The sequence below is a fragment of the Symphalangus syndactylus genome, chromosome 7 (genome assembly GCF_028878055.3).
Source record: "Symphalangus syndactylus isolate Jambi chromosome 7, NHGRI_mSymSyn1-v2.1_pri, whole genome shotgun sequence".
Classification (NCBI taxonomy): domain Eukaryota; kingdom Metazoa; phylum Chordata; class Mammalia; order Primates; family Hylobatidae; genus Symphalangus; species Symphalangus syndactylus.
The window spans coordinates 9,390,255-9,414,085 of record NC_072429.2 but is presented as its reverse complement, the minus strand read 5'-3'; the positions used below and the strand labels follow the sequence as shown (position 1 = coordinate 9,414,085).

General features: G+C 45.0%; 1 protein-coding gene across 1 annotated transcript in view; it reads right to left on the bottom strand.

Annotated features, from left to right (window-relative positions):
- The window catches only part of FAF2 (Fas associated factor family member 2), a 65,585-nt gene extending 50,094 nt beyond the window's left edge, over positions 1 to 15,491 (bottom strand). Inside the window, exon 1 of the mRNA XM_055285072.2 lies at positions 15,331 to 15,491. Coding sequence (XP_055141047.1) covers positions 15,331 to 15,393 — 63 coding nt within the window. The 5' untranslated portion in view covers positions 15,394 to 15,491. The remainder of the gene's footprint in view (positions 1 to 15,330) is intronic.
- Positions 15,492 to 23,831: the final 8,340 nt, after the last annotated feature.

Below are 23,831 nucleotides of genomic sequence, written 5' to 3'. Positions count from 1 at the left end.
AGATTTTGGGGCCAAATAAATTATCTTTCATTAATTCCTTTTTGAGATGGAGTCTCACTCTGTTGCCCAGGCTGGAGTGCAGTGATACCCTCTTGACTCACTGCAACCTCTGCCTCCCGGGCCAGGAGATTCTCCTGTTTCACCCTCTCGATTATAGGAGTCTGCCACTATGCCTGTCTAATTTTTTTTTTTATTCTTAGTAGAGATGGGGTTTCGCCATGTTGGCCAGGCAGGTCTCAAATTCCTGACCTCAGGTGATCCACCCACCTCAGCCTCCCAAAGTGCTGGGATTACAGGCATGAGCCACCAGGCCCGGCCCCCATTAATTCCTATTCTAGTATTGATTCTTTCACTTAACAGACTTAATTCCACTAAAACAAACACAAACAAAAAGTATGTTGGCTATATTCAACCTTTCCTAAACGTGACTTTACCGCTCAGATTCAAGCAGAAACGTTGTTTCAAGAGAAATGAAGGTATTTCTGTTATCCTCTTTGTGAAAAACATTATAGGGAAGCAAACTTTATTGGTCCTCCAAAAATAATCTAGTAATTTGACCTTGCCTGTCCCCTGCCCATCCCTCATCCCTTCTAGGCTGACAAATTCTGCCATTATGTTTCAAAATAGCTTGAAATCACACCCCTAGAATTTCACATACATAAGATGTGTATATATTAGCAAAATTTAATGTCAAGTCACAAAATGTTAAAAATTTACCACTTTTCAATCTTAAAACTTGACAAGAGAGGATGCTCTAGGATTTAGACTCAACTATTTATTAAACATCTATTTTATTTTATTTTTTTGAGACGGAGTCTTGCTCTGTCGTTAGGCTGGAGTGCAGTGGCGCAATCTTGGTTCACTGCAACCTCCGCCTCCTGGGTTCAAGTGATTCTCCTGCCTCAGCCTCCCAAGTGGCTGGGACTACAGACATGCGCCACCATGTCCGGCTAATTTTTGTATTTTTAGTAGAGATGGGGTTTCACCACGTGGGCCAGGATGGTCTCAATCTCTTGACCTCATGATCCGCCTGCCGCGGCCTCCCAAAGTGCTGAGATTATAGGGGTGAGACACGGCGTGCAGCCTATTAAACATCAATTAACCAAGCACTATAGTATGTGTTTTCTGATCCACTCTTTTTTCTTGTTTTGTTTGGAGACAGAATCTCACTCTGTCACCCAGGCTGGAGTGCAATGGTGCGATCTCGGCTCACTGCAACCTCTGTCTCTTGGGTTCAAGCGATTCTCCTGCCTCAGCCTCTCGAGTAGCTGGGACCACAGGCGCCTGCCACCATGCCCGGCTGATTTTGTATTTTTAGTAGAGATGGGGTTTCACCATGTTGGGCAGGCTGGTCTCGAATTCCCAATCTCGGGTGATCCTCCCACCTCAGTCTCATAAAGTGCTGGGACCCAGGCATGAGCCACCACACCTAGCTTTTCTGATCCTTTCTTATAACACCCCTGTAAAGTTTAAAATATTAGTCATTAAATGTAAGACCTAAAACTATACAAATCCTACAAGAAAACCTAGTAGGATCATTCTGGACATCGGTCTTGGCAAAGAATTTATGACTAAGTCCCCAAAAACATTTGCAACAAAAACAAAAATTGGGAAGTGGGACCTAATTAAACTGAAGAGCTTCTACACAGCGAAAGAAACTATCAACAGAGTAAACAGACAAAATGGGAGAAAATCTTTGCAAACTGTGAATCTGACAAAGGCCTAATATCCGGAATATATGAGAAACAATTCAACAAGCAAATAATAATAATAATAACCCCATTTAAAAAAACTGGCAAAAGCCAGGAGGAGTGGCTCATACCAGTAACCTCATCACTTGGGGAGGCCAAGGTGGGAGGATCACTTGAAATCAGAAGTTCAAGACCAGGCTGGGCAACATAGCAAGACCCTATCTCTAAAAAAATAAAAATAAAAAAATTAGCCCAGTGTGGTGGTGTACACTTGTAGTCCCAGCTCCTCTGGAGGCTGAAGTGGGAGGATCACTTGAGCTGGGACTCTGAGGCCACAGTGAGCTATCATCACATTACTATACTTTAGCTTGAGAGAGAGAGCAAGAACCTGTCTCAAAAAAAAAAAAAAAAAAAAAAAAAGAAAGAAAAAAAAAGCTGGGGGCGGTGGCTCACACCTGTAATCCCAGCACCTTGGGAGGCCGAGGTGGGTGGACTGCTTGAGGTCAGGAGTTCGAGAGCAGCCTGGACAACACAGTGAAACCCTGTCTCTACTAAAAATACAAAAATTAGCTGGGCATGGTGGTATGCGCCTGTAATCCCAGCTACTCAGGAAGCTGAGGCAAGAGACATCGCTTGAACCCGGGAGGCAAAGGTTGCAGTGAGCCAAGATGGCATCACTGCACTCCAGCCTAGGCGACAGAATAAAATATAGTCTAAAAAAAAAAAGAAAAGAAAAAAAGGGGAGGTGGGTGCAAAAGTACATGAACAGACACTTCTTTCTTTTTTTGAGACAAAGGTCTCACTCTATCACACAGGTTGGAGTGCAGTGGCACCATCTTGCTTGGCTCATTGCAACCTCCATCTCCCAGGTTCAAGTGATCCTCCCACCTCAGCCTCCCAAGTAGCTGGGACCACAGGCCCACACCACCATGCCTGGTAAATCTTTTGGATTTCTGGTACAGTTGGGGTCTTGCCATGTTGCCCAGGCTGGTCTCAAACTCCTAAGCTCAAGTGATCCACTGCCTCAGCCTCCCAAAGTGCTGGGATTATAGGCGTGAGCCATCACACCCACCTCAGACACTTCTCAAAAGAAGACATTTACAGGGCCAGGAGGCGGAGGCTGCAGTGAGCTGAGATCATGCCACTACACTCTAGCCCGGGCAACGAAGTGAGACCCTAAGGAAAAAAAAAAAAAATACACACACACACACACACACACGGCCAAAAATAGTCAATATCACCGATCATTAGAGAAATGCAAATCAAAATCACAATGAGTTACCATTTTGTACCAGTCAGAATGGCTATTATTAAAAAGTCAAAAAATAACTAGATATTGGCAAGGCCACAGAGAAAAACGAATGTTATACAACATTGGTGGGAATGTAAGTTAGTTCAGCCACTGTGGAAAGCAGTCTGGGGATTTCTCAAAGAACTTAAAAAAAAAAAACGGAACTATCATTTGACCCAACAATCCCATTAATGGGTATATACGCAAAGGAAAATAACTCGTTCTACCAAAAAGACACACGCTCATATGTTTATCACAGCATTATTCATGATAGCAAAGACATGGAATCAACCTAGATGCCCATCAACAGTGATCTGATAAAGAAAATGTGGTACATATACAGTATAGAATACCACGCACTCATAAAAAAGAACAAAATCACATCCTTTGCAGCAATATGGATGTAGCTGGAGGCCGTCATCCTATGCAAATTAATGCAGAACCAAAAAACCAAATACCACATTCTTACTTGTAAGTAGGAGCTAAACAGTGATACGCATGGACACAAAGATGAGAACAATAGACACTGAGGACTACTAGATGGGGTAGAGTGGGAGGGGGACAAGTGTCGAAAAATTTAACTGTTGGATACTATGCTTACAATCTGGGCGATGGGATCATTCATACAACAAATCCCAGCAACAAATAATTTACTCATGTATCAAACCTGCACATGTACCCCCTTATCTAAAATGAAAGTTGAAAGAAAAAACAAAACAACCACACCTGCACCCACACAAATATCTATGTCATTCTGCAGATACAGAAACTGAGGCCTGGAAGGATTAAGTAACTGTCAGAGATCTCAAATTGCCAAGTTCCTAATATAGACCTCCTTCCCCTACGTTGCTGCAAAGATGAGAATATGGTTAACTGCTCAAAAAACAAAAAAAATTAAAAAGGAGCTGAGGCAGGCAGATCGCTTGAGCCCAGGAGTTTGAGACCAGCCTGGACAACATAAGGAGACCATGTCTCTACAAAAAATAAAAATAAAAAAATTAGCTGGGTGTGGTGGCGTGGGCTTGTATTTGGAGCTACTTGGGAGGCTGAGGTGGGAGGAGTGCCTGAGCCCAGGAGGTTGGAGCTGCAGTGAACCATGAATGAGCCACTGCACTCCAGCCTGGGCGACAGAGTAAGACCCTATCTCAAAAAAAAGAAAAAAAAAAAAGGTTAACTGGAATTTTGGCTTTCTTCTTTCTTCTAAAAATAGGATACTTAATGATGTTGGAATTGCTTTAACAAAGAGAGAGAGAGAAAAAAAAGAATACAACAAAAAACTCTTTGGGATTGAGATTTCTGGTGAATTATTCATTGAACAAATATTAATTGAGCATCTATCATGCAGCAAGCACAAAACAAAGAAATCAGTTTGAACCCCCCAAAACTCTGTGGAGTTAAAAGACATGTAAATTATTTTATTATTATGACAATTACAACACACCAGTAAACAAATCCTAAGTCCTTCAGGGAACTTATCAAGGAAGAAATCAAGGTTCTGAGCTGAAAACTAGTGGAAGGAGAAATTTCAGGACAAGGGAAGAGCAAGTACGGAGACATGAGAAGGAATAATATGTTAGGGAAATTAAAAAGTATCCCTGGAATAGAAATAGAAAGGGTAAAAATGTAAGGTTTGACAGTGAAGTCAGACCATGAGGTACAAAGAAAAATTTTATGCTGCTCTAATCAATGCAACTCCAATTATTTTTGTTAGAAATACTGTTCTGGGCCACGCACGGTGGCTTATGCTGTAATCCCAGCACTTTGGAAGGCCAAGGTGGGTGGATCACGAGGTCAGGAGTTCGAGACCAGCCTGGCCAACATGGTGAAACCCCGTCTCTACTTAAAAATTACAAAAATTAGCTGCGCGTGGTGGCACGTGCCTGTAATCCCAGCTACTCGGGAAGCTGAGGCAGGACAATTGCTTGAACTTGGGAGGTGGAGGTTGCAGTGAGCCGAGATCGAGCCACCGTACTCCAGCCTGGGCAAGAGAGTGAGACTCCGTCTCAAAAAAAAAAAAAGAAAGAAAGAAAAAGAAAAATATTATTCTGAGGCCGGACATGGTGGCTCACGCCTGTAATCCCAGTACTTCGTAAGGCCAAGGCAGGTGGATCACTTAAGGCCAGGAGTTCAATACCAGCCTGGCCAACATGGCGAAACCCCATCTCTACTAAAAATACAAAAATTAGCTGGGCGTGGTGGCACGTGCCTGTGCTCCCAGCTACGCGAGAGAGGGAGGTGGGAAGATTGCTTGAGCCCAGCAGGCGGAGGCTGCAGTGAGCCAAGAATGCACAATTGAACTCCAGCCTGGGCGACAGATACTCTGTCAAGGAAGAGAAGAGAGAAGAGGAGTGAGAAGAGAAGAGAAGAGAAGAGAAGAGAAGAGAAGAGAAAACAGAAAGAATAGAAATATTCTGGAAAAAGTAAGAAGGCTGAATTGAAAAGACTTTAAATGTGGGGTACCAGTTATAAAAGTTTAGTCCAGAGGAGAGATGAAGTGTAAACTAAGGCAGTGGCAATGCATATGACAAGAGGGTTAACTAAGGACTGTGGCTTTTGGTGACTTTAACTCCAATAAGAATTTACAAACACACATTTAAAAATATTCCCCAGGATTTAGTATGAAAAATTGTTCTCTTTAGGCCGGGCGCGGTGGCTCAAGCCTGTAATCCCAGCACTTTGGGAGGCCGAGGCGGGCGGATCACGAGGTCAGGAGATCGAGACCATCCTGGCTAACACGGTGAAACCCCGTCTCTACTAAAAATACAAAAAATTAGCCGGACGTGTTGGTGGGCGCCTGTAGTCCCAGCTACTTGGGAGGCTGAGGCAGGAGAATGGCATGAACCTGGGAGGCGGAGCTTGCAGCGAGCCAAGATCGCGCCACTGCACTCCAGCATGGGGGACAGAGCAAGACTCTGTCTCAAAAAAAAAAAAAAGAAAAGAAAAATTGTTCTCTTTCAAATTTATTCCAGGACTGTGAGAAAGTTTTCATAATTTCCTTGGTGGAAAAGTCCAAGGCCCACACACAGGCCCCTCAAGTGTTCACAGTGATTTCTGCTATTCATCACTTCTGGCACTCTCACTAACAGTAGTATTAAACACACACACACACACACCTCCCTGAAAACGGTTCAGATTATCAGTTTTATGACTATTTCATTTTTGATACTAATTTTAAGCAAAAATACAATGTTGGAGAAATGGCAGCTAGAGTCCTTGAATATGTGAAATAATCCTCAGATGGTCCAAAATAAAAATAACAAAATTAACCTTTATGGCCGGGCACAGTGGCTCACACCTGTAATCACAGCACTTTGGGAGGCTGTGGCAGGTAGATCACCTGGGGTCAAGAGTTCGAGACCAGCCTGCCCAACATGGTGAAACCTTGTCTCTACTAAAAATACAAAAAATAAGCCAGAAGTGGTGGTGGGCGCCTATAATCCCAGCAACTCTGGAAGCTGAGGCAGAAGAATCACTTCAACCTGGGAGACAATGGTTGCAGTGAGCCGAGGTTGCGCCATTGCACTCCAGCCTGGAAATGAGCAAAACTCCATCTCAAAAAAACAAAACAAAAAAACTAATTTTATCAATACCCATCTCAAAGAGCTTTTTTTTTTGAATTAATAATTTTATTGATTGTGTTGAAATCATAATATTTTGACCATATTGGGTTATATATAATATATTCTTTTTTTTTCAGGTTTTTTTAAATTATACTTTAGGTTTTAGGGTACATGTGCACAATGTGCAGGTTTGTTACATATGTATCCATGTGCCATGTTGTTTTGCTGCACCCATTAACTCGTTAATGAGTCAAAGAGCTACTTCTAAAAGAATATCTGCTGTAAAGGTAACCTGTTACTCAGAGTAATCAGAATGTGTACTACTTTGCAAGCTTCAGAAATATTCCTCTTAAATACTTAGAGGAGTTCATAAATAACAATGCCCAGACCACTCTGAAAAAATAACGCATTTTGAACCAACTTGATCATAAGTGTCTGTACTTGTCAAACAAAGAAGTACCCCAAAAAAGGGAGGCCAGCAAACACTACTGAATAAGTATGTCAAAACCTTTCCAAGATATAACTATGCTCTTGAATAGATTCAGCAACATAAAGATGTCAATTACAACCCCTGAAATTCATTTACAAATTTCATAAAATTTCAACTTTAAAAAGTTGATCACAAATTTCTTTTAGAGGAGCAAATAAACAAGAAAATCCAGGAAAACTCTGAAAAAGAGCAACGGGGTGGAGGCAGGGGTGTTCCTCCAGATCAAAATATATCATAAGCCTCTATAATTAAGCATAATATTGGCATATATAGGGAAAGACGGATGGAACAGAAATTCCAGTTGAGGCTGGGCGCAGTGGCTCACACCTGTAATTCCAGCACTTTGGGAGGCCAAGGTGGGCAGATTGCTTGAGCTCAGGAGAGTTACTGTTTCATTGTTGTTTTAATTTGCAGTTCCTTAAGGACCTCAAATCCTTAAAGATTTGAGCATCTTTTCACATGCTTACATGCCATCTGTATATCTTCTTTAGTGAGTTGTCTGTTCTGATCTTTTCCCTACCTTTTAATTGAGTTGTTCATTTTAAGTTTTAAAAATATATTTTGGGCCGGGCACGGTGGCTCACGCCTGTAATCCCAGCACTTTGAGAGGCCAAGGTGGGCGGATCACCTCAGGTCAGGAATTCAAGACCAGCCTGGCCAGCATGGTGAAACCCCATCTCTACTAAAAATACAAAAATTAGCCGGGCATGGTGGCACACACCTGTAATCCCAGCTACTCGGGAGGCTGAGGCAAGAGAATTGCTTGAACCCAGGAGGTGGAGGTTGCAGTAAACTGAGATCACACCACTGCACTCCAGCCTGGGCAACAAGAGCAAAACTCTGTCTCAAACAAACAAACAAATCCAGTCAGTCTTCATGACTACTTTACCTGTGCTACGCAGAGTTAAGTATAATATAATCATAGCTCTATAAGACAAAGACAGAAGTTCTCTTACCCAATGAGAATGAGACCTATAACTCAACAATTAACTGAAGTCAAAGTAATAAAAATATTCTATACATTACGTAAATATTTCATTTTAACATAAAGTACTCACATGAACACAACTTTTTGATAAAAGCCTATCCTTTTCTTTAGGGAATGTATCCACTGGCACTCCTTGGAATTTCTTTAGTTTTTATTTTTAGTTTTTTGAAAGGGAGTCTCGCTCTGTCACCCAGGCTGGAGTGCACTGGTGCGACCTCGGCTCACTGCAACCTCTGCCTCCCAGGTTCAAGCGATTCTCCTGCCTCAGCCTCCTGAGTAGCTGGGATTATAGGCACCCGCCACCAAATCTGGCTAATTTTTGTATTTTAGTAGAGATGGGGTTTCACTATGTTGGCCAGGCTGGTCTCAAACTCCTGGCCTCAGGTGATCTGCCCACCTTGGCCTCCCAAAGTGCTGGGATTACAGGTGTGCACCCCTGTACCCGGCTATTTTTCACTTTTTTTTTTGGAGACAGGGTCTCACTCTGTCACCCAGGCTGGAGTGCAGTGGTGCAATCATGGCCCACTGCAGCCTTCACCTCCTGGGCTAAGGTGATGCTCCCACCTCAGTCTCCCAAGTAGCTGGGATCACAGGCCCACAGGCATGCGCCACTACGACCAGCTAATTTTTTTGTTGTAGTTTTAGTAGAGATGAGGTTTCACCACGTTGCCCAGGCTGGGATCTTTTTAGCATAACCCATACTGATTTGATTTCTTTAAGTGGAGTGCAACCTTAAACACTTGCCAAGCAGTAAGTGCACAGTGTTGTATCTCAATGACTTTTCCCTAAGTCATTTACAGTTAACTTGCCCACACCTAACTAAACAGCAATTTTTTTTTAGCAATTTCCCCAGACAGAGCCTGTTTAAAGCTTTTAATTTAGTTTTCATATCAATGAAAACTCTTTTTGCACTGGTATTTTATAGGTTTATGTAGTGTTTAATTAAATGCACATGACAAACATAACCAGCACACACTAGTTTGGGAGCAAACATAACTGCCTCCTTGTCAGAAGTACAACTCAACTGGTGAGACACTTGAGCGTATTACAGGGTAGAGTTTGCAGAAATGCTTGAACATATTACAGAATAGAGTTTAGGAAAAGGAGGATATCTGCTCCAATTAATCAGTCAAGTGAAGGTTAAGGTTAAGAGAGCTTCCACATTAAGCGTTTGTAGATCTGTGTATGCAGAAGACAAAAATACACAAAGATAAACAACAAACCTGGAATTAGAATGGGGAAATAAAATAAGATTTGATTATTTTTTAAAATACAATTGTATGTTGCTAACTTCCAACAAGCATGTATTATTAGATTTTTTTTATTTTATTTTTTTTCAGACAGAATCTGGCTCTGTTGCCCAAGTTAGAGTGCAGTGGCATGATCGTGGCTCACTGGTACCTCCATCTCCTGAGTTCAAGTGATTCCCATGCCTCAGCCTCCTGAGTAGCTGGGATTACAGGCCTGTGCCACCACACTTGGCTAACTTTTTCTGTATTTTTATTTTTATTTATTTATTTTGAGACGGAGTCACACGTGGTTGCCCAGGCTTGGAGTGCAGTGGCACAATCTCGGCTCACTGCAACCTCTGCCTCCAGAATTCAAGTGATTCTCCTGCCTCAGCCTCCCGAGTAGCTGGGATTACAGGTGCATGCCACTATGTCTGGCTAATTTTCATATTTTCAGTAGATACGGGGTTTCACCATGTTTGTCAGGATGGTCTCGAACTCCTGGCCTCAAGTGATCTGCCTGCCTCGGCCTCCCAAAGTGCTGGGATTACGGCACCCAGCCTACTAGATTTTTTAAAGTAAAAAATAAAAAGAATGCTGTGAACTAGATAATAGTATCTCCAACTTTTTTTTTAAGATAGAGTCTCGCTCTTGCCCAGGCTGGAGTACAGTGGTGTGGTCTCGGATCACTGCAACCTTCGCCTCCTGGGTTCAAGCAATTCTCCTGCCTTAGCCTCCTGAGTAGGTGGGATTATGGGCGCCTGCCACCACACCCAGCTAATTTTTTTGTATTTTTAGTAGAGATGGGGTTTCACCATGTTGTCTAGGCTGGTCTCGAACTCCTGACCTCGTGATCTGCCAGCCTCAGCCTCCCAAAGTGCTGGGATTACAGGCGTGAGCCACTGCGCCCGGCCAGTATCTCCATTTTATAGAAAATGAAAGAGGTTCTAAGAAGTGAGAACCTGTTCAATATCACAGAACTCACCAGAAGCTGTTGAAAAGTTAAGTCATGTTTGCCTGGATTTTCAAAGCTCTTGTTTTCTCAACAGTGCCAAATTCTCTGGCAAAAAAACCCTCAAATGGACCACTGTATGTTCTGTTTTAAATACACGAACAAAAAGCACCATGTGTTTTTTTTTTTCCTTTAGGTAATAGTCAGGTGAAGCCAAAAGAAAGATTTTCAAAATGAGTTATAAATTTGATTCTACAGCCCAGCGTTCAGGCTATCATTTAAAAGGATGAGGGTCATAAATTTCTTCCTCCTGTGCAAGCAGAAAAGGGATCATTTCTTCCTCTGCTGGCCTGCATGACTCCTTTAGTTCCCCCTTCTCTCTGTCCATGTCATCCTTCTCCAGTTGTTCAAACAGCAACCTAGAGGCAGTAAACCAAGGCACTAGGAGAGTCTGCTATATTTGGAAATTTGGGAAAATGAACGCCAATAAAAGTAACCTTCCACATACCTGCATTAGCTCTCCTTAAAACCTATGTCCTTATTCTTTCCCATCTGAAATAGCTGAAAACAATTGTCTGCAATAGTTATTCATATTCAACTGGTTCCAAAATAAACAGAAGTGGAGAACTGTAGAAAAATCCTGGAAGACATCAAATGGGCTGACACACATGACATTAAATAAAATGCCTTGGGGAGTTCTAACCAAATAACGTCACAAAAAAATGGAAACACAGGAAACCTGAGATTTCCAAAATATTTTACTTTTACTGATTTCAATACACCAAATGAAGAAACATATTGAGAACCAACTCCTAGCAGTGTCATCCTGTTCTGTCCTGAACCCCGTGGAGATTCCAAACACATACTCCATACTGTTAGTGAAGCAAACCTGAAACCTAGTGTCACTCCCTAGTTGAAAAATCCTTTGATGGCTCCCCTCGTCTACAGATTAAAGTTTAAACATTGTGAATAGCTTTGAAAGGCCTCCAAAATCTGGCTTTAATTTACCTTTCTAGGCTTATTGTCCACTTTCAATACTCTTCAGTTCTTCACCACAGACACTTCACTTTCCCATCTCCCTACTTTGTGCAAGCTATTTCTTTAGCTTTGAATATTCTGCCCAACAGCTGTTGAAATTCTATTCCTCTTCCAAAGTAGCAAGGTATATTGGTAAGAACTCAGCCATCAAGTCCAGATCTAGACCCACTAGAATTCCACTACCTAGTAGCTTAATAACCTTGAGTAAATACATCAATAGATCTGTTTCCTTACACATACCACTTATGGTACTTTATAAACTGCTGTAAGGATTAAATATAATAGTTATACATTAACACCATGCCTAAGGCATAGTAGATACTTAATAAATGTTACCTGCTGGCCAGGTCCAGTGGCTCACGCCTGTAATCCGAGCACTTTGGGAGGCCGAGGCAGGTGGATCACCTGAGGTCAGGAGATAGAAACCAGCCTGGCCACCACAGGGAAACCTCGTCTGTACTAAAAATACAAAAATTAGCCAGGCATGGTGGCAGGCGCCTGTAATCCCAGCTACTCAGGAGGCTGAGGCAAGAGAACAGCTTAAACCTGGGAGGTGGAGGCTGCAGTGAGCCGAGATCGCGCCACTGCACCCCAGCCTGGGCGACAGAGCAAGCCTCCGTCTCAAAAACAAACAGACAAAAATTAGCCAGGCACTTCTAGTCCTAGCCACTTAGGAGGCTGAGGTGGGAGGATCACTTGAGCCCAGGAGTTTGAGGTTGCAATGAACTATGATCACGCCACTGCACTTCAGCCTGGGCGACAGAGATATGCTGTCTCAAAAAAAAAAAAATATATATATATATACACACACACACACACACACACACACACAATCGCATACCCATTATTCATGTGTGTACTTGACTTCTCCATTAAGTTACACAGAAGATGGTTGTGGATATAAATTTCTAAATCTCTACCACTTACTACTTGTGAAAGCTATTTGACCTCTCAGAACCTGTTTCTTCATTATTAAAATGAACAAGATTAACCCTTTACACTGTTATATTAAAAGGTTTAAAAGAGTTAAGGGGCCAGGTGTGGTGGCTCACATCTGTAATCTCAACACTGTGAGAGGCTGAGGCAGGAGTTTGAGAACAGCCTGGACAACATAACAAGACTCCCGTCTCTACTTTTAATTTTTTTTTTTTTTTTTTTTTTTTTTTTTTTTTTTTTTTTTTTTTTTTTTTTTTTTTTTTTTGAGACAGAGTCCTGCTCTGTTGCCCAGGCTGGAGTGCAGTGGCACGATTTTGGCTCACTGCAACCTCCACCTCCCGGGTTCAAGCGAGCTCCTGCCTCAGCCCTCCTAGTAGCAGGGATTACAGGCACATACCACCATGCCTGGCTAATTTTTGTATTTTCAGTAAAGACGGGGTTTTGCCATGTTGGCCAGGCTGGTCTCGAACTCCTGACCTCAGGTGATCTACTTGCCTCAGCCTCCCAAAGTGCTGGGATGACAGGCATGAGCCACCGCACACAGCCTAAAATATTTTTCTATAATTTTCATTATACCAATAAGCTTGGTATAACGCTTGGCATCTAGTAAGTTTCAACAAATGTTTGTTTAACAGCAATCTGGATAATGAATCTGATCCAGCGACTGCTTATAGAATAGAAAAATGAAAGATGCATTTCCCTCAATAAATCCAATTTCATAAGGCAATCTTAATAGAGCTCGAACCTGCTACCCACCTCTCTTCTAATAAAGATCTCCACAGTTTTGGCCGGGCGCGGCGGCTCACGCCTGTAATCTCAGCCGAGGCGCGCGGATCACGAGGTCAAGAAATCGAGACCATCCTGGCCAACATAGTGAAACCCCGTCTCTACTAAAAATACAAAAAATTCGCTGGATGTGGTGGCGCGTGTCTGTAGTCCCAGCTACTCGAGAGGCTGAGGCAGGAGAATCGCTTGAAACCGGAGGGCGGAGGTTGCAGTGGGCCGAGATCGCGCCACTGCACTCCAGCCTGGGCAACAAGAGCGAAACTCCGTCTCAAAAAAAAGATCTCCGCAGAAGATAAAATGGAGGTTCCTATGCACTTCACTTCAGAAATGCTATCGTAAATTTATATTCAGGCTCTTCCAGTATGAGACTAAATATACCATAATTTATAACTCACATTACTTCATTGCACTTAAACCACATGTTAGCTTACCCCTGAAGAGTTCTAAGGGGTAAAATGGTCTGCCAAAGTTAAACAACACTCTGAAATTGGTGGTCTACCTGGAAGTGTAAGCTGGTTGTCCGTTTAACTCATTCTCTAATAATAATTTGCTGGGTCATCAATTCAACTTCTCTACCAAAAATTCCAATCAAATGTCAATTACATCTATGACAGCATTTTTCCATTTATACACTTCCAACCCACTGCTCAATTTAAGAGGGGAAAAAATAACCACTTCAAAATTTATTATAGTGAAGTCTATTCAAGGAAATTGCAAAAAAGTGAGAACTAGCCAAAAAAATATTTATTTTCTCAGCATTTGCATTCCACACTCAACTGTACACTGAAATATAAGTTGCACAAGACAGAAGTCAGAAGCCTGGGAAGGGTTCTGGAAGATGGACATAGCTTTAAATCCGACACCATCACTTTCTAGCTGTGTAACCTAAGCATTTTATTTCTTAGTCCTGATACCCTTCATCTGTAAATCAGGGACTGTAACAGTATGAACCTCATAGGGTTGTTGTATTAAATGAGGTTATATATGCTAAATGTTTACAAAGTACTTACATCTGAAATAGTAAGTGGGATTCTACCTAGCAGCGCTGCGCACTAAGGTTCTTTATAAATATAGTTGAATAAATGAATATTTACACATTTTATATAAGGAAATAAGTGTATCAATAACTTTAGGTCTATCCTAAGTCAAATTAATAGCAGAAATACTATTTGGGGGCATTTTGCAGTCTACAAGGCCCTTCTAACATCCATAAGTCCATTTGATATCCAGAACATCGTCAGGAGGTGGATATTTTTTTTTTTTTGAGACGGAGTTTCACTCTTGTTGCCCAGGCTGGAGTGTGGTGGCACGATGTCGGCTCACTGCAACCTCCGCTTCCCGGGTTCAAGCAAGTCTCCTGCCTTAGCCTCCCGAGTAGCTGGGACTACAGGCGTGCACCACAACGCCCGGCTAATATTTGTATTTTTAGTAGAGATGGGGTTTCACCATATTGGCCAGGCTGGTCTCGAACTCCTGACCTCGTGATCCGCCGGCCTTGGCCTCCCAAAGTGCTGGGATTACAGGCGTGAGCCACCGCGCCTGGCCTGGGGGTAGATATTTTTAAGACAGTCTTTTCAGAGATAAGGAAACTGGTAACAAAGTGCCAAGGTTACCCACCCTAGTGGTATCCTCCAACCATTCTCCAGCCCAGGGGTAAGTGATTAGTGGCAAATGTTCTTAATACAACATCTTGTATTAACATAACATTCCTGCAAGTTACCACCCTCCTCAAGCAGTCAAGCACAGGAATCCAGGAATAAGCCAAAAGTAATAAATCCCGACAGACCACTGATGACACTTATCATCTTGCATTGTTTCTTCACTTGGTGTCCTCCCACACCTCTAGGGCGGGGACCAGATCTGTGTGTAGGTGCCCCCTCCCCGACCGGAACCCCCAACACGAAACCAAGAGGTATCCAAGAGGCCCCAGTTTGTGGGAGTGTTTGTGGAAATGGCATGGGATGGTGGCAAGAGGTTTTCCTGTCCGAGACCCGAACTGACGCCAACTCCGCGGTGGGGACTAAGCGTCTCCAGCAGATACAGACTCGTTGGGCGGAGAGGGTCCGACCGGTAACCGGGCTGGGAAGGATGGCTGATGACTGACGCCGCTAAGGGAAACCAGGGAAGGTGACACGCTGAGGGCACACAGGCACAGACGAGGCGGGTCTGGCCGCAGCGATGGCTGGAAAGCTAGGGTCCAACAGAGGCTTGGGGGCTGGGGGAATCAGAGCAGCTGGAGTCTGGGGGGAGGGGGCCGGCCTGCTGGTCTGAGAAGGATCTGAACCCAATCTGAGGAGGGTTCTGAACTCCTCTAGGGGCCTACTCCCCATCCCGCGGTGGCATTTGTTGCACCGAGTACTCGCTGCTACCTGAAACTGCAGCAGCTTCTCTGTCTGCTCCTGGGTTAGATCCCGCTCCTCAGGCGCCGCCATTTTGCCGCCGCCTCTACGCTCCTGACCCGTCCGCACCGTCACCCGCCGGAACTGACCTCAGCCACAACCACATCCGGTCTGAACGGCCGCCGGCGCGCAACTGCGTCTGCGCGCGCTGGCCCACTACCCACCCCCCCCACCCCACCACTGGCCGCCGCCAGAGGGCGTCACGCTCGGGCCTATCCCGAACACCTCCGGAAACTGCCGAGGGACTATCGGTACAAGTCGCTCTTACCATTTAGGCGACGAAAGGATCTGCCAAGATTAGGCGACGAAAGGAGACCTAAGATTACAGTGCAGTCTTGCAGAGCCGAGAGGGCCCGAATGTGCCTCGAGAAGCTCCGGAGCATCCCGAATGGCATTCGGCTGATTTCGGCTGCTCATTAAACCATTTTCCGGCAACCTCAGATACTCTTGGAGGTTTCTCAGGAGATGTAGCCGTTCCGAAATACCAGCCTTTTGATCGTTGGCCCCTGACCTAAAGTTTCCAAAAGCTCCTGACTATCTCTCGGGAGGTTCCGAAGGGCTCTGGATACTGGCGCGGCATTTCCGACGCCGCCTTCGAAGCGGAAGCTGTGGGCAGGCTTCGGCCACCGTTCCATTGCCGCTTCGGGGTCACTTGCTAGGAAGGTCTGGACTCGGCTCCCCGGATCCTCGACGATTCATGGCGCCCCCAGCCGTACGCACAGCTTTCCGTCCACCGCCGTGGCTGCAGCGCTGGAGCCCCGGCCTGGCGTCTGCTTTTCCGTGCCTGGAGCCTTGTCTCTCCGCACTAGCGCTGCACTGGCCCCTTGTCCCTGTGACAGGCGAAGAAAGATCCCTGGACCGGGATTAGGAGACGCGGGTTCTAGTTGCCACCTTGCCAACTGCTGGACATCCTGGGGCAAACCACTTGGGCTCCATTTTGCCGTTTGTTGAATGAGATTCCCCAAAAGCCCCTGACGTGCTGCCGCTGCCCTTTCTTCTCGAGGCAGTCCCCTGCCCTTCCCTTCTGCTGCTTACACTACCCTGTCACCTCCCCTCAATCTCTATCTTCTTCTGCACGTCCCTTGCCCCTTCTAGTCCGCCACCTCTCTTTAGATTTCCCGTTTTCATTTCCACCTCTCCCGCCCAACGCCTCCTCTGCCCACCTTCCAGAGAGGCCTGGGTCTGGTACACGCTTTTCCACTGACTACCTGCGTGATTCCCAGCAAGGCTGTCGGCTGCCTGCGCCCCACTCTCTCATCCCCTTGCAGGGTTGATCCGGTGAGACAGAAAGGGCTTTGAGAGCTGGTTCTGTGAAGAGTACATGAAATTTTGGCCGCTTCTTTCAGGACTTTTTCAGGTCTTACCAGGTCTGCACAAACCACGACGTCCTGGAAAAACAGCACATTGTACGCCCTAAAACGCAACCCCCAAAAAGTGCTAATTTGAAAAACAAAACAAAACAAAAACCCTGCAAATTTGGATCTGCATATGAAATATTTCCATTTAAAAATAGTGTCGGCCGGGCTCTTTGGCTCACGCCTGTAATCCCAGCGCTTTGGGTGGCCGAGGCGGGCGGATCACTTGAGGTCAGGACTTCGAAACTGGCCTGGCCAACATGGCGAAACCCTGTCTCTACTAAAAATACAAAAATTAGCCAGGGTTGGTGGCTTACGCCTGTAGTCCTAGCTACTCGGGAGGCTGAGGCAGGAGAATCGCTTGAATCTCGGAGGCAGAGGTTGCAGTGAGCTGAGATTGCCCCACTGTACTCCAGCGTGGGCGACGGAGTGAGACTCCGTCTCAAAAATAAATAAATAAATAAATAAATAAATAAATAAATAAATAAATAATATGTCAATTAAGTAAAAACCCCCGAAGGTAAAATCGGAATCAGACAGCTGCTACTCTAGAGAATTTATTACAGCAGCTCAAAGCTCAAAGGAGACTCAGTGTTGTTCAATCTTACTAATAACGTTGGGTTCAGATAAACTAAATGAGGGGTGGCAAAGTCAGATGTCCTCAGGAATTGTGTAATTCTCACTTAAGATATATACTTGCCAGCAGGCATGGTGGCAAATGCCTGTAGTCCCAGCTACTCGGGAGGCTGAGGTGAGAGGACCGCTTGAGGCCATGAGTTCAAGGCTGTTATATGCTGTGATCACACCACTGCATTCCAGCCTGGGTAACATATTCTTTCAACAGACCTAATTTGTAGTTATATTAAACACCATTGAATATTTCTTCACTTCCTCAAAGAAACTTACACTTTCTTTGTCTATCTTTCTGTTTTCTTCTTTCTTTCTTTTTTTTGAGACGGAGTCTTGCTCTGTTGCCCAGGCTGTAGTGCAGTGGCCCGATCTTGGCTCACTGCAAGCTCCGCCCCCTGGGTTCATGCCATTCTCCTGCCTCAGCCTCCCGAGTAGCTGAGAATTACAGGTGCCTGCCACCATGCCCGGCTAATTTTTTTTGTATTTTTAGTAGAGATGGGGTATCACCGTCTTAGCCAGGATGGTCTACGATCTCCTGACCTCGGGATCCGCCCGCCTCAGCCTCCCGAAGTACTGGGATTACAGACGTGAGCCATCGCGCCTGGCCCTGTTTTCTTCTTTCAATAAAGATTTGGTTACAAGAAATAATTCATTTGTGGCCGGGCGCGGTGGCTCACGCTTGTAATCCCAGCACTTTGGGAGGCCGAGGCGGGCAGATCACGAGGTCAGGAGATCGAGACCACGGTGAAACCCCGTCTCTACTAAAAATACAAAAAAAATTAGCTGGGCGTGGTGGCGGGCGCCTGTAGTCCCAGCTACTCGGAGAGGCTGAGGCAGGAGAATGGCGTGAACCCGGGAGGCGGAGCTTGCAGTGAGCCGAGATCGCGCCACTGCACTCCAGCCTGGGCGACAGAGCGAGACTCCGTCTCAAAAAAAAAAAAAAAAAAAAAAAAAAAAAGAAATAATTCATTTGTTTAAAACTCTAATGTGCCTCCGTGTGGGGACAAGATATGAAAACCCAGAGTGTCCATTCCCTGTCCAAACGTGGTTTTTGGCCAGACATGGTGGTTCATGCCTGTAATCCCAGCACTCTGGGAGGCCAAGGTGGGAGGATTGTTTGAGCCCAGGAGTTGGGGATCAGCCTAGGCAATATAGTGAGACTGCCTCTACAAATTTTTTTTTTTTTTTTTTTTAATTAGCCAAGTGTGGGCCGGGCACGGTGGCTCACACCTGTAATCCCAGCACTTTGGGAGGCTGAGGCGGGCGGATCTTGAGGTCAGGAGATCAAGACTATCCTGGCTAACACAGCGAAACCCTGTCTCTCCTAAAAATAAAAAAAAATTAGCCAGGTATGGTGGCAGGTGCCTGTAGTCCCAGCTACTCGGGAGGCCGAGGCAGGAGAATCGCTTGAACCTGGGAGGCAGACGTTGCGGTGAGCCGAGATCATGCCATTGCACTCCAGCCTGGGCAACAGAGCAAGACTCTGTCTCAAAAAAAAAAAAAATTAGCTGACTGTGTTAGTAGGCATCTGTAGTTCTAGCTAGTTAGGACGCTGAGGCAGGGATGATCACTTAAACGTGGGAGGCAGAGGTCACAGTGAGCCATAGTCATGACCGCACTCCAGCCTGGGTAACAGAGCAAGACCCTGTCTCAAAAAAACAAACAAAAACAAAACAAAACAAAAAACAGATGGTTTCTGCCTTTTAGCTATAGAGGATGGCTTCCATGTATTGCCAGAACTGCCCATTTTTTTTAAGAGCGCAGACGTTCTCACCCCCAAAAAATAAATGTGAGGTGATGCATATGTTCATCAGCTTGATTTAGCCATTCCACAAAGTACACATGTTTCAAAACATTGTGTCATCCATGATAAATTTTATTTGAAAAACATCACATTGTACACCTTAAAAAGTAAAATATGCTAATTTGAAAAGAAAAATTCTACACATTTGGATTTCCATGTGAAATCCCCCCACTTAAAAATGGTGTTTGCCAGGCGCGGTGGCTCATGCCTGTCATCCCAGCACTTTGGAAGGCCGAGGTGGGTGGATCACCTGAGGTCAGGAGTTCAAGACTAGCCTGGCCAACATGGTAAAACCCCGTCTCTACGAATAATACAAAAATTAGCCAGGCGTGGTGGCCCGCACCTGTACTCCCAGCTACTTGGGAGGCTGAGGCAGGAGAATCACTTGAACCTGGGAGGCGGGGGTTGCAGTGAGCCGAGATCACGCCATTGCACTCCAGCCTGGGAGACAAGAGTGAAACTCCGTCACAAAAAGAAAAAAAGAAAAAAAAAAGGTGTCAACTAATTCAATTCAAAAAAAGGTGTCAATTTCAAGAAAGTTACTCTGCAAGTCAACCAGAATTGGAAGAAGCCTCATAGTCTCTGTTTGCCATGGGAGAAGCAGACCTGGGAAGAAACTCAAACTTTTTTTGATAAGTTCAAGATGAAGAGTGTGAAAAGTGTTACCAGTTATTGGCTTGCCTTTTCTTTTTTCTTTTTTTAATTTATATTTTATTTTATTTTATTTTATTTTATTTTATTTTATTTTTTGAGATGGAGTTTTGCTGTTGTAGCCCAGGCTGGAGTGCAGTGGCACTATCTTGGCTCACTGCAAGCTCTGCTTCCCGGGTTCATGCCATTCTCCTGCCTCAGCCTCCCAAGTAGCTGGGACTACAGGCACCCGCCACCACGCCCAGCTAATTTTTTTGTATTTTTAGTAAGATGGGGTTTCACCATGTTAGCCAGGATGGTCTCCATCTCCTGACCTCGTTATCTGCCTGCCTCGGCCTCCCAAAGTGCTGGGAGTACAGGCGTGAGCCACCACAACCAGCCCACTTTTTTTTTTTTTTTTTTTTTTGAGACAGATTCTTGCTCTGTCACCCAGGCTGGAGTGCAGTGGCACTATCTCGGCCCACTGCAACCTCCACCTCCTAGGTTAAAGCAATTCTCCTACCTCAGCCTCTGAAGTAGCTGGTATTAAAGGCACATGCCAATAAGCCCGGCTAATTTTTGTATTTTTAAGTAGAGCTGGGTTTCTCCAGGTTGGCCAGGCTGCTGTTAAACTCCTGACCTCAGGTGATCCACCCGCCTTGGCCTCCCAAAGTGCTGGTATTACAGGAGTGAGCCACCGTGCCTGGCCTTCTTTTCTTTATTTTTTTTCTCTTTTATTTTCTTTTCTCTTCTCTTCTCTTTTTTTTTTTTTTTTTTTTTTGAGACAGGGGCCTCCCTCTGTTGCTCAGGCCAGAGTATAGAGGCATGATCATGGCTCACTGCAGCCTTGACCTCCAGGGCAAAAGCGATCCTCTCACCTCAGCCTGCCAAGTAGCTGAGACTACAGGCACACACCACCACACCAGGCTAATTCTTTTATTTTACTATTTTATTGTATTTTACTTTATGTTCCAGGATACATGTGCAGAACGTGCAGGTTTGTTACATAGGTATATATGTGCCATGGTGGTTTGCTGCACCTATCCACCCATCCTCTAGGTTTAAGCCCTGCATGCATTAGGTATTTGTCCTAATGCCCTCACTCCCCTTTCCCCCCACCTCCAGACAAGCCCTGTGTGTGTTGTTCCCCTCCCTGTGTTTACGTGTTCTCATTGTTTTAACTCCCATTTACAAGTAAGAACATGTGGTGTTTGGTTTTCTGTTCCTCTGTTAGTTTGCTGAGGATGATGGCTTCCAGCTTCATCCATGTCCCTGCAAAGGACATGATCTCATTCTTTTTTTATAGCTGCATAGTATTCCATGGTGTATATGTACCACATTTTCTTTATTCGATCATTGATGGGCATCCATGTCTTTGCTATTATAAATAGTGCTGCAATGAACATACGTGTGCATATGTCTTTATAGCAGAATGATTTATATTCCTTTGGGTATACACCCAGTAATGGGATTGCTCAGAGCAGGCTAATTCTTGTATTTTTTGTAGAGATGGGGTTTCACTATGTTGCCTAGGCTGGTCTCACTCTCCAGAACTCAGGTGATCTTTGTGCCTCAGCCTTTGGAGTAGCTTGGTCTAATAGGCCTGCACCACCAAACCGAGTTTATATTTTAATCCAAAGTGGATTTAAAAATTCCACCCAGGGCAAGAGGATTGCTTAAGCCCAGAAGACCAGCCTTGGCAACACAGTGAGACCTCTGTGTCTATAAAAAAATAATAAGTAAAGTAAATTAGAGGCGGATCTTGCAGTGAGCCAAGATCGCGCCACTGCACTGCAGTCTGGGCAACAGAGCGAGACTCTGAAAAAAAATCTGTTTGTAAAAAATTGCGTGATTTGTGAACTGTGAACAAGTTTAAATAACACCTGAGCTGGCAGAATGGGAAAGGGAGGAAAAGCAACAGACCTACTTACAGGTGGTTTAAATAACCCATTTGCATTTAAATTGTCCCTACAATCTTAGCCTCTGCCTGGTTGGGGGGGCATGTTTCCCAGGGGACACAGTGTAGTTTCCACTGAACTGCTTGCCGCAATGACCACCTGGACACTTTGGACACCTCATGCCGTAAACCTGCGAGTGGAGGAGTTGTCAGACCAGCAGGGTAATCCCCCTGTTTACAATGAGGGGCCAGGGTTGCCGTTACACACCACAGAGTCAGGAGTGTGTCTGGAGCTCAGGGGACTTACTGGGACATCTTTTGTCACTTCCACACCCAGTGATAACAGAAAACAAGCGATTGCCACAACGACAGCCTGACAAGGGAAGGTAATTAAAGGCTGAGACCCTTCCGAAATAAAAGTCCGGATTGCCCAGGCTGGAAAAGCATCAGGCCAACCAAAGAACTAGCCAAGAGTGAGGGAAATGCGGAATGAGTAATGGAGGAAGGAGATGATGATGATCACTTACAGCCTTGGGACCAGTTGCAGCTGCAGAGAGCTTAGTTTGTTTCACCAGCTAGCTCACCTGAAGTCTTTGTAGAGATTGTTGCTGGCTACTACGTGAAAAGGGATTTTCATGAATGTTTGGACTCCTACCGTCCCTCTTGGAAAGAATGAGGGCATTTTGTTCCTACAGTCATGAAGAACTATGGGACTGGATATAACGGGAGGGAGTGAGGAGTGCAAGGGAGGGATTGCATCCAACATCTCTTACATTTCACCTGAGATCTTTGCAGTCTTACCTATCTCGAAGGCCCTTGGTCACTTGTCACACCCTCAGCCACTTCTGTGCTGATCAGTTCTACTTGGATGGATTCTGTCTGGCCACCCCGGTGGTGACCAGCTTGCACAGACCCAGTGCAACAGCATGTCACTTGCACGTGCGCTACAGGCTTTGACTCCCGCCCTGGAGCTTTTCTATTGCTACTGGAGCAGGAGACACCATGGACCAGCGTAGTGCCTGCCCATGTGTGACCCAGAAGTGCAGGGGAAGTAATGTCCCGTGGGGCAAATTTTTGGCCATTAAGAGATGGGAGTGTGAACCCTGAAAGAGCCAGTCCTTCAGGATGGATCCTGAGTGGCTAAGTGGGCCTGAATTCAAAATACAGCCAAGCGGCCGGCCATTCACTGACTCTAGGTCACCCACGCATCCTGCATTCCCAGGAACCCGCATGCTCATGTAACGTTGGGACTTTCATACCTGTCTGTTCTTGTTCATCCTGCCTGAAATAACGGCTATGGGAAAATCCCATTTCACCTCCTGAACTACTATTGTTTGAATATGGTTTGTTTGGCTCCGCCAAGTCTCATGTTGAAGTTTGATCCCCTATGTTGGAGGTGGGGCCGTGTGGGAGGTGCTGGGGCGATGGGGGTGGATCCCTCATTAATAGCTTGATGCTCTTCTTGTGGGAGGGAGGGAGGTCTCACTCTTAGCTCTCAAGAGAACTGATTGTTGAAAAGAGCATGGCACCTCCTCCCCTCTCTCTTGCCTCTTCTTTCTCCATGTTATCTGCACAAGCCTGTTCCCCTTCACCTTTTGTCATAAGTGGAAACTTCCTGAGGCCCTCATCAGAGGCAGATGCTGGTGCCATGCTTCTTGTACAGCCTGCAGAACCGTGAGCCTAATAACCCTCTGTTCTTTATAAATTATGCAGTCCTAGGCATTCCTTTAGAGCAACACAAACAGACCAAGACACAGACCTAATCAATAGACTATGACCTGTATTGACCAATCAGAATACAACAAGCATCAGTCAATCAGAACTAGACAAGATTGCCTCCCTCATTTGCATAAGTGGACCATAGTGAGAACGTGGGCAGAGCTTTCTTTGTAAAAGACAACCCCTCTCTTTGTTCTCTTAGAAGGCACTTTTGTTTTCACTGAAGGATGCATCTCTCTGGTTTGCAAACTGTTCACTGGAATGAATTCTCTCTTTTTTAAAAAAGACAATCCTTGGTCTGGCGTGGTGGCTCACGCCTGTAATCCCAGCACTTTGGCAGGCCGAGGCGGGCAGATCACCTGAGGTCAGGAGTTTGACACCAGTCTGGCCAACATGATGAAACTCCATCTCTAATAAAAACACAAAAATCAGCCGG